Source organism: Nyctereutes procyonoides, unplaced genomic scaffold (assembly GCF_905146905.1).
Source record: "Nyctereutes procyonoides isolate TBG_1078 unplaced genomic scaffold, NYPRO_anot_genome, whole genome shotgun sequence".
NCBI classification, from domain to species: domain Eukaryota; kingdom Metazoa; phylum Chordata; class Mammalia; order Carnivora; family Canidae; genus Nyctereutes; species Nyctereutes procyonoides.
This window is the reverse complement of record NW_026575124.1, coordinates 3,971,545-3,982,143: the sequence shown is the minus strand read 5'-3', so window position 1 is coordinate 3,982,143 and position 10,599 is coordinate 3,971,545. Positions and strand designations below refer to the sequence as shown.

At 57.8% G+C, this 10,599-nt stretch overlaps 1 protein-coding gene across 1 annotated transcript; it reads right to left on the bottom strand.

The window, feature by feature from the left end:
* Positions 1-499: 499 nt before the first annotated feature.
* SOAT2 (sterol O-acyltransferase 2) lies at positions 500-9,777 on the bottom strand. Its single transcript, XM_055337029.1, has 15 exons — positions 9,324-9,777; positions 8,785-8,840; positions 8,131-8,267; positions 7,755-7,814; positions 7,194-7,301; positions 6,055-6,331; positions 5,648-5,717; positions 4,978-5,062; positions 4,428-4,473; positions 4,093-4,222; positions 2,893-2,990; positions 2,381-2,479; positions 1,745-1,880; positions 1,153-1,298; positions 500-950 (listed from the first exon to the last, which is right to left on the bottom strand). The coding sequence occupies exons 1-15, from the start codon at positions 9,397-9,399 to the stop codon at positions 900-902; spliced, it is 1,575 nt and encodes a 524-aa protein (XP_055193004.1). The 5' UTR covers positions 9,400-9,777; the 3' UTR covers positions 500-899.
* Between the last annotated feature and the right edge of the window lie 822 nt (positions 9,778-10,599).

Genomic DNA, 10,599 nt, shown 5'->3' with positions numbered 1-10,599 from the left:
GTGGGGGACCTGTGTAAGGAGGACAGAGACGATCCTCTCCTTACAGTGACCACAGTCTGGTTTCCGAAGTGGTGATGAACACGAATATTTTGACTTTCTGAACGCATACAGTCAGGAAACTCTTCATTTTAAGGTCCACTTTATGGCTGTGGAAACCGTGGCTCATGAAGTTAAAATAATTGCCTCGGGTCTGTGCAGGCAGTTTCTCTCCGGGGTCTGCAGAGGGAAAGGAGGCCTGCAGGGTGCCCTCTCCAAATGTGCCAGAGGTTGCTGGGAGCAGAAGGATTAGGGCTTGTGGAAATGTGAGCTGAAGAAGGAGTAGAGGTGGAAGGGAAGGTGAGGTTGGGTTTAGGGGAGGGGAGGGCATCCAAGACCCTCAGCCCCTCCACCTGCAAGTCTGGCTTTGCAGACACAACTCTTCAATCCATCTGTCGTGCCTGCCAAGAGCGGGCCTTCAACAAATAATGAATGAAGGATAAATGAATGAATGAATAAAAAGAGACACGGAGTTTATTACTGTATTGGAAGCCATATGAAGGGCAGGCCAAACCCTTCTCAGACCTTGGGGGCTCCGGCTTCTCTGGTCACCCTGCCTTCACCAAATCTGGAAGATCCTTCAAGTTTTCTCAAGTCTGGGCAGTCATGAGGTAGGAGGGGGGGGTCTGTGCCCAGCGGAGGGGGCTGGCGGCTCAAGAGCCACCACCATTCTGAGTCTGTGCTCAGCTGTCCTACAGGTCCACCGATGGCAGTTCCTGGAGTTCCCTGGTGGGGTCATGCGTGCCAGGCCCCGGTGGCTTGGAGCCAGGTCTGTGAGTGCAGGCAGAGGAGCCACGGTCCCGGGCTTTGCAGGCTGAGAGGAACGTGGTGGTGTCATCTGGGCAGTGAGGGTGCCCTGACCTCTAGGTATGGCAGGACCAAGATCGAGGTGTCACCAGCCCCCAGAAGGTTGTCTGTGGCAGAGAAGGGTGAACCGTGCATGAGTTCCCTCCTGTACCCACCCTACACATCTGAGATACTGGAGCACGTCACCCCCACACCAGCCCCTGGCCCCAGACCCCGGGGGTTGAACTGGGTAACAACAGAGGGCTGGCTGCTGGGGAGAGGGGTGTGTCCCTCCGGATGGGGAGCTGAGTGAGGGTCCTGGTCCCTTACCTGGGGCAGGGGGCAGTGTCGCCGAGCATACCATTCCTGGCAGTACAGGCTGACCTGGATGCCTTGGCCCAGGAAAAGCATGGTCCACATTAGCACATTCCACGCGGGGCCTGTGTGCCGGTCATGCATCATGAAGTTCATCAGCCCTGATGCAGGAGGAAGGGCTGTTACTCGGGTTCCAGACACCTGTCTCCCTGGCTGCCTCCCATCCCAGGGCGCTGGGGGGAGATGGGACAGGAAGGCACTACGGGGCAAGATCTTGAGCCCGGCTCCAGCAACACGCGGTGCTCTTAAGGGGCTCATGTAAAAGCAGGACCCCTCGGTTCATACGCCGGCATCCTGGGTCTCATGCGAACCCCGGCAGCCCCACGCCAGCTCTCCCCTTTGCCCCCCATGTGTGCCCGGCTCAGATGTTCCTCTGCAGCCAGAAATCTTCTCCTACATCCCGGCTGCCTCCCCCCTGTTCCCAAGCTCCGGGTCGCCCAAGGGTGGGTGTCTTCCCCGTGTGTCTGGAATCTCCCGGAGCAGGACTCCGGGGCTCCGCCCTCTGGCTGGAGAGGACAGAGGCCAGTGGCGCAGAGGCCAAGCTCACCTCCGATGACAAGGAAGAGTATCAGCATGACAGGGTAGAAGAATCCCAGGACAAAGCAGAAGATGTACTCGTGGACCACTGCAGAAACCAGGAACACAGCCAGCATGGCCGCCCCGCGGGCCCGGCCACCAAGGAGCTGGGGGTGGGGGTGGGGGGGTGAGTCTCCCCAAGACTCCCCCACAGAGCCCCCTCCCCAAGGAAGCCAGGAGAGTGTACAGCACAACGGAATAGAATATGGTATTTGAGGGGCCGAATTGGCTTATTTAGGAGCGCTGTATTAGCTCTTGGGCCTTTCGTGCAATTTTTAAAAGGGGATATAATAACACGTGCTTCTCAGGGGCACCGTGCAGATTGTGCACGTGGAAAGTCTTGGCAACTGAGAGTTACTATATGCAGGGTCCTTAGAAGGCTAAGGAGAAGAGGAATGTTCTGTGGAGGGGCGGAGTTAAGGGTCAGGAAGGAAGGAAGTTAGACCATAAGGAGGATTTTCTGCCCACTGGGTTGGGTAGAAGAGGGTAGAGGGAGTCAAGGGGGCCCCTAGGTCTGGAAAAGGTAGGTGGTGTAGACAGAAGGAGGGAGAATGTCCTGGAGAGGCTCCATTAACTGTGGGGGCCCAGGGGTCCTCAGAGCCCGTACCCACAGCCCGTCCTGATAGACGTAACTGTACAGCCAGTCATGGACCACCACGTTCCAGGTGCGATAGTAGTTGGAGAAGGACGTCGAGTTCCACCAGTCCTGGGGAAGAGGGAAGGAGGAGAGCATCAGGGTCCTGACTCTTCCAGGCCCCAGCCGCTCCTCCCTGCTTCTTGCACCCTACCCTGTCCCAGTGTTCCACAAGGGCTGGCCTCTGGCAGAAGAGAGACAGCAAGCACTCTCCAGCTGCCTCTTCAGGACCTGGGGCCCGCCCTCCCTCCTTCACCCCCTCTCAGGAGAAGAGGATTCCAAAGCACCGTGCACACAAAGGCAGTTAGCCTTAACTGGTCAGGGGGTGGAGGGCTGGCATTGGAGCCACACCTGGAGGAGCACATTTCTCATGTGGGAGGTTGACAGCACAGCTGGGGTGACACCCAGTGGAGCTACCATCCTCCCCAGATCACTCCCCAGCCCTCCCTGCACCCAGCTCCCATGCAGCCAGGTCCGGGCCTCACCCGATAGAACATTCTGTCTCCAAATCGTAGCATCTCTGCAAAGGCGTTGAGCCAGCAGTGGAGGAAGGCAAAGAAGATGAGCAGCAGCATGAAGATGCCTGGTGAGTGGGGACAAGGGTTGCAGGTCAGCCTGGCCCACCTGGATCCCCCGGGAAGCTCTGAGGGGCCCTCATCAGCAACCAGGGCCCCGACTCCTACCAACCATTTATTAGTCACTCATTGATTCATGCATATTACTCATGAATCCCATGGCGGATATGGGGGATGCAGAGATGAACCCCGAAGTCCCTGACCGTTGGGAGTTCACAGAGTGGTTGGAGAGAGAGAGGGAGAGACAGACAGAGGCAGCAGAGACATATGGAACGGTGCATCAAGGTCGGATGTGCTGGGAGCTAAGCATGGTAGCCGTGGGTGCACCTGGGAGGGCAGAGCAGGGGTAGGTCGATGTGATGGAAGGGTAACACTGACAGGATTCCTAGATGAGGAGGACTCAGTGTAGGCCTCCAAAAAGGGATCAGAAAACAAAACAAAACAACAAAAAACAAAAAGGGATCAGATTTCACAGCTGGAAAATGAGGAAAGGGCATTCCAAGCTGAGGGACCCAGCTGAGCAAAGGCCTGGAGGCGTGAAGGAGCAGGCGGCTCAAGAACAGCGGAGGGGCACTTGGGCTCAGTGGTTGAGCCTCTGCCTTAGGCTCAGGGGATGACCGCGGGTCCCGGGATCGAGTCCCGTACTGGGCTCCCTGCATGGAGCCTGCTTCTCCCTCTGCCTGTGTCTCGGCCTCTCTCCGGGATAAATAAATAAAATCTTAAAAAAAAAAAAAAAAAAGGAAGAGCAGAGCTTGTGGTAGGATGAGAAGACCAGCTGGGGGGCTTTGGATGCCAGGCCAAGGGTGGGGAATGATAACCTGTAGGAGGGTGGTTCCTGCGGGCGGCAGCGTCAGGGCAGGCGGGAAAGGAAGCGCTGGAGGGGTAAGGGAACAGGTGAGGACGCCCACGTGGAAAGCGAGAGTGCAGTGGCGTCCAACCTGAGGCCCTGGCAATGAGCAATGGGGGGGGGGGGGCACCCGTGGGAGAGGTTCCGAGGCGGGAGGTGCTGAACCTGACAGAAGGGAAAGAGTGAGGGGAGGGAGGCGGCCCGGCCAGGAACCCTTCCACCAGCTGCAGCCCTCCCGGCCCTGCCCTCCGGCGGCCGCGTACCTGGCAACGTGGCGTGCATGATAGAGAGCACCAGAGCCCGGGGGCTGAAGGGCTCCCGGCTCATGTTGGCAAAGACAGGAACGCAGAGGCGGCTCAGGATGAAACAGGCGTAGAGCACGCAGCCCAGGGCCTGGGGGTGCAGAGGGCGGGGGACACACACTTGGGAGGCGTCACGCAGCTGCCCCTCCGCTCTGGAATTGGGTTCGGGCCCAGCACCCACCTCCTCTTACCTTAGCACCACCCTCCGACCTCCTCCCTCCCCGGGCCTCCTCACCTCCCTCCCAGAAATGCCCCCTTGGCCACCACAAGTCCGTCCTTCTACCCCATCTTCTGACCTGAGCAAAGTTCTTGGCCACATAATTCCACCTGACGTTGGGTGTCCTGCAGCAACAAGGAGGATAAGATATTTCTCGTCCTTTTATTTTGTTCCCTGCCCGCTGGGGCACAGGTTCTAGAGCCCCCTCTCCGAAGCTCCCTCAATTGCTCAGGCCTTGGGAGGACTATCTGGGAGGTAAGGGTCTAGAACACTTTGGAACCTTCCATAATAGACACGGCAGACAGATTTTTAGCTCCAGTGTCAACTAAAGTGACTAACCATCAGGAGTTTGCTCCAGACCGACAGGATTCCCAGGGGGTAGGATTTTTCGACACTAAAGCTGGGACAGTCCTTGGCAAACCGGGACAGTTGGTCACTCTCGTGTCGCCATGGGTCGTGCAAAGGAGAAGGGGCAGTCTACCTGCCAGTTACTTCCCGTTTTAATTGTGGGATGCTTCCTGAGAAAGTGGCCAGTGTCTGGGGTGAGGCCAAAGACCTCAGAGAGAGGAAAATAGAAGGGCCGGGTCCCTGATGGGCCTGGGCATTTGGAAAAGAGGTGCAGGTCTTACCTGGGGTAAGTCTTCCTGTAGATCAGCGTGGGGCAGAAGAGGAAATAGAGGTAGCTGGAGAAACTGGGGGCCTGCATGCCCTCACCTGGGGAGGAGTGAGAGGGAGCCATCAGTGAGGGGGGAAGGAAGGGGGTGATGATGGAGGCTGGGGAAGGGCTGGGGCTGGTGGGTGGAGGGCTGGATAGGACAGGGGTTCAGGGGATGGGGATGGGTGAGCGGCTGGCATTGGATCTGGAGGCTTGCTAGGGAAGGGGAGACTAGGCAGGAGCTGAAGCTGCTCTTCGACACTCTTGCTTCCATTGCACCCTAACTTTCTGGTGCAGGACCTGCTGTGGTTGGAGCTTCATGTGGCACCACAAGTTCCACCACACGTTCTCTCTCTCCTGTTCTGACTTCCTGAGATAAGGCTCTCATACCCTGGGTCTTTCCAAGTTAGCCCTGGACATTGGAAAGTGCCAGAAGTCCCAGGCAACAGAGGCGCCACATCTCAGAGGCGGGACCTGAGAACGCCCAAAGACTGAGGCCCACAGAGCCCAGCTGGAGGCCAGGGATCTGCCCTGGGGGCAACAGGGCCTTAGGAAGCCAAAGCTTCTAGGAGAGTCTCCCAACCGCTGGTTCACTCCAACAGCCTAAAGGCCTGAGTTCACAGCAGGGCCACCCAAGGCCTCACCTACTCTGGCACAAAGGGTTCCGGGCACAGCCTCTCTCAGGAAGGAGTAGCTCTTCATCAGGAGCCTGACCTGAGACGGAACGGAAGGGAGGGTAAGCTGCTGCGGGGCTGTGATGACTTCAGGATCTCTGTGCCTCGCTTAGGGAAGGGAGGCGGGCAGATGGCAAGATCTATGCGGTCAAAGCCCGGACTTTATCTTTTTGTGGGACAGTCTCACAGCCTAACAGGTAGCTGCTGGGATGAGCCCAGGGCAAAGGCGCACCTGCGAGGCCAGGGCGGGGCCTTGGGCCAGCCAACCCCTGCGGCTCCGCGCAAAGCCAGCTGTTAATTTCCTTGCAGCCTGCGGAGCGCCCCAACCCCCAGAACCCCCCTTCCCCAGGGCGCCCAGCCACGCCCCGCCGGGTCACCTGCTCGAAGACCAGGATGCAGCGGGAGGCGGGTGGCAGCTGGTACTTCAGGGCCACGAGCACCGGGAGGGCGCAGAGCCCCACGGTGTGGGCCACCAGCAGCACGCAGCCTAGGATGGCCTGCAGCACCCAGGCCCCTCCGGCCCGCGGCCTCGCCCCCAGCCGCAGGACCTGGTAGGGCACCAGCAGGGTGGAGAGGAACATGGGCACCCACGTCATCAGCGCCAGGGGCAGCTGTCCGAAGCTGAAGATCAGGAGGTCAAACTCCAGCATCAGCCTTGGAATGGAGAGAGAGAAACGACGTAGACCAATGTGTGGCCCACCCCTGTCCCCTCCCTCTGCAGTCAGAGCTCTTGGAAGGTAAACCCAGGCATTTTGCTAAGGGTTCCAGCGCCCCATATCTGAAGGTGTTCAAGGTGCACCTCTGTTGTCCCACACTTGTAGCACAAGGTGTTGCCGGAAAGACTCAATCATGGGACGGGCTTGCTTATGAATGACCTTTAGAGCCTTCTGCATCTTACGGTGGCGCAGGAGGGCTCAGAGCTTCGTATGCCGCACGTATTATTAGAATATGAGGTATTTAGAATTTAGCCTCGATCTTCGTTAGTTGTGTTCTTTTGGAGTGTTTATAGCTGTAGACGGGAGTTAGTAGAAAGTAGGTTGTTGGGTGTTTTTATTTGCTCATGTTAAGACCATATGGTTTGTAATGGTGAAAAATTGGAAACCACCTAAATGTCCCTTAGGAAAAGACCAAAGCTGGCGTGCCAGACTGCAGTCATCAATAACAATGGGCTGACATGGAACAATCTCTAAGATAGGAAGGTAAATTGTTAAGGAGTGGGTATCTTATTTATGTAAAACCCCACAACATACCCCCTCTTGGTTCTTATATACATGTGGATGCCAACACATGGAAAATGCGCTGGAGGGAAACTCTCAAAACTGTTAAAAGGCTGTGGGAAGAAGAAGTCTAAGAATGAGTTTTAGCTGGGAAGATTGTTGGAGGCAATGTTGATGTGTGTCCAATAATCAAAGGATCAAAGAGCGGGGGGCCTGTGCTCATCTGGCCAATGGCAAGTGGGACACCGGAGACTTGGGGGTCTGATTTATGTGCCTATCCCAGGCGGGAGGCGTCCTACCTGCCCTCATCAATGAGGTCGATGGCCAGGGTGCTGATGATGAAGACGCACAGGCCGGCGATGAACATGTGGTAGATGGTGCGGAAATGCTGCACCTCCATCAGCTCACTGCAGGGACAGGGGCCCGAGTGTCGGTGTAGGAGGGTCCTCGAGGTCGTGCGGACCAGCTCCAGCACTGTACACGTGTGAGGTAGGGGACTAGCGATTGGGAACTTGTCGCTAAGGGCAGGGACATGGCTGAGCCTTTTCGTGCTGGGGCCTTTCTTCCACAATCACAGCCGGGGGAAGTGGGAAAACCGAACGTTAGAAAACCTCTCCAAGACCTGGGATCGAGTCCCACGTCGGGCTCCCTGCATGGAGCCTGCTTCTCCCTCTGCCTGTGTCTCTGCCTCTCTCTGTGTGTCTCTCATGAATAAATAAATAAAATCTTAAAAAAAAAAAAAAACCTCTCCAAGTCTTCCCTCCAAACACCTAGAACCTGAGGAGTAGGAATGAGGGGTTCTGGACCCCAGCCCAAGCTCTTTCTTTTCCTCCCACCCCCTGTCCTTGATGTGGACTTACTCGAGCAGGGACTTCCGGATGATGAAAATTTTCCGTTTCCCGGGGGATGGCTCCCGGCCCCTGAATGAAGACAGTTGTTCGGGTCAGGACCCTAAGGGTCAGGACTTGAGAGCCGAGGGCAGTAGCAGAGGAAGGCCAGAGTGAGGGCCCCCAGAGGGCAGGACCAAGTGGAAGGTCAGGGCCGGGGCAGAACAAGGCCAGAGGTGGAGGTCGGTGTCAGGCAGGCAGAAGCGATCAGGGCGGAGGAGAGAAGGTGGACGTGGGGGTCATGTCAGTGCTGGCAAAGGAGGTGCGAGGTGACATTACGGCTCACAAGCCTCATGAGAGAGGAGACTGCTCCAGCCATTCCCCAGGCCCCAGTCCCTCAGGCTCTTACTTGCTCAAGGAATCTGGAGGCGTGGAGGGCAGAGGTCCGCCTTGCGGCGGGTAGGACCGTACGGCCTCCCACATGGCCCGATCCAGCAGCTCCGTCAGCTGTCCCTGCGCATGTTCTAGCAACTGTGTCTTCACAACCTACAGGACAAAGCAGGGCAGGGCCCGCTGTCTCCCCAGCCAGCCAGCTCTCCTCTCCTTCACCGTACACTCACTGGGCTTCTCTGGGTGCGGGCGCGTCCTAAGTGCTGGGGACAGAATGGTGAACAAGCACAGCCCGTGCCCGGGCCCCCACCGCGCCCCGCAGTTTATTTCTCTCTGGCTTCCCAGGGCAGCAGGGGGGAACCCGGAAAGACCCTTCCAGCGCCAGGGTCTGGATGCCGACCACCTGGCATCCCTCACCCTGCTGTCCTCTCCCTGTCCTCGGCCTTCCCTCTCCTGCCCTTTGGTCCCACTAACAGAAGTCTGTTCACTGGCTGACTTTTGGCCCCTGCCCTGCTGACCTGTATTTCGAACCCCTCCATCTTAATCCTTGGTTCCAACCTGATCTGAGGGGTTTGAACCCAAGAACAAATCGTCTTTACCGCCCAGCCGGTCCTCGCCCCTACTCCCTCCCTCTGCTCCAAGACCTGTCCACCTTGACCTCTGACCTCCTCACCTCCATATGTCGCGTCCATTGCACCAAGTCCAGGCCTCTATCCTTCTCGGTGCTTCCTAGGAGGAGGGGTCAAAGGGCACACCCAAGGGGGAGGAGTCAGGCCTCTGCTGCCCGTACTGGACCCAGAAGCATCCTCTGTCCAGGAAATGTTTTCCGTGACCAAGCTCAGCAGCCTCCCCGCCCCCAACCAGTGGAGTATCTAGCATCGTGGGGGGCCATCAGAAGGGGAAGTTATACTCCTGCAGGGGATGAGGAAGCCACTGGGAGCCTGATGACACTAGCTGGGAAACAGGAAGCTACTCCGTTCACCCCCCCACCCCGCCGACAGGGGTGGGGGTTGGAGGTGGTGAAAGAGTCCACAAGATAAGGCAGGGCCCCAGCTCTGAGTATCTCTCCACTTCCCTCTCGTGGCTGGGCAGTGAGGGGCAGGGGCAGCGGCTGCCTTCCCGAGCCTCCCGAGACCGCAGGAGCACCCTCTCCACGGTGCGTCCCCACCTGCAGCACCCCCCAGCTCTCTGCACCCCCAGAGGGGGGTTCACCTTCTCCGGAGGGCCGGTCCTCTTGCTCTCCTCTCGGCCCTTCTCCCCTCCGCAGCCGGGTTGCCTTTGGCTCCATGATGTGTCCCCACTGGGCAGCAGACGGCTGTGAAGTGCTCCCTCCCCTCCTTCGCAGCCTGCCAAACTCTTATCTCACTCAGCTCATCAGCTCCAAAGACTAAAGTCCTTCCAGGGAGCACCAATAGGTTATCCGGTCTGGAGGGTGACGCTTCTCAGCTACAGGTTCCGCTCTGCTGGCTGCCCCGGGGATGGTCACTAACCCCCAACAGATCAACCCGCCACACAGGTGCCTAGCTGGGTGAGCTGCCCCTCCCACAGGGACAGCGGCTCTGCAGCTCTGCACCTGTCTGTGTCGTGGGGCGGGGGCCTGGGCTTCCCTGGGGCTTATCGCCTAGCTTGAGTTGCCTGCTGGATCTCCTTCCCCGCAGCCCGAAGGATCATCAGGTGCCCTCAGCTCCCTTAGACCACGAGATAAGATGTGTTCCATGCATGTGATTCATGTTCTGATGGGGTTGACACCTGTGACAAAGGTGATGCTACGGCCCCTCCAGGAAGTGCTGGGCGCCAGGGCCCCTACACCTGCTTGGGTTAGCACGTAGGCAGAAAGGAGGCCAAAGGAGCACTCAGTGCCTGGGGGACGCCAGGCATTGGCACAGATGGAAGAACAAGATTTCAATCCTCCCTCAGTCATTTACCGGCTGTGTAACTTCAGGCAAGTGACCCAAATATTTTAAGCCACAGTTTCCTCCTCGAACAAACAGGGGCAAAAGTCCCTACCTCACAAGCTTATTGTAAGCACAAAATGAGGTAATCCACGTAAAAACACACGGCCCAGGGTCTGGCCCCTGGGAGGGGCTTGATAAGTAAGAATTTCCTTCCCCTTTTAGGAGGATGTAGCAGAAAGGTAAGTGCTTTGAGAGTTCCTCTTGATTAGGTTCCTGCTGGGGATTAACTATTAATCCCTCCTCTCCCCTCTCCCGTTGTGTCCAAATATTAGTGTTAGAAACAAGGTCACAAACTCAGACAGAGGCCACGGCCTCCATGTCTCCCCTGCTCCCACTCCCTGGTAGGTGTTAGGTGAGGCTCCAGGGCTGGAAACCTCTGCCACTGTCTGTCTCCTGCATTCCAAGTGCCACAGGAGCGCCAGCAAGCAGTCCACAGGGAAGGAGAGCTGCACTGGGGGCTTGGGGGTGGGGGCAGAATGGGGGGGACAGAGGGGCCAGGGGCTCCACAGACGTGAGAGGTGGACTCAGAAACG

Coding starts and splice junctions, on each gene's coding strand:
- SOAT2 (XM_055337029.1), bottom strand. CDS start 9,399: ATGGAGCCAAAGGCAACCCGGCTGCGGAGGGGAGAAGGGCCGAGAGGA. Junction 7,302..7,754: donor ATCCGGAAGTCCCTGCTCGA/GTAAGTCCACAT, acceptor CTGTCCCTGCAG/TGAGCTGATGGAGGTGCAGC. Junction 5,718..6,054: donor GCATCCTGGTCTTCGAGCAG/GTGACCCGGCGG, acceptor GTTCCGTCTCAG/GTCAGGCTCCTGATGAAGAG.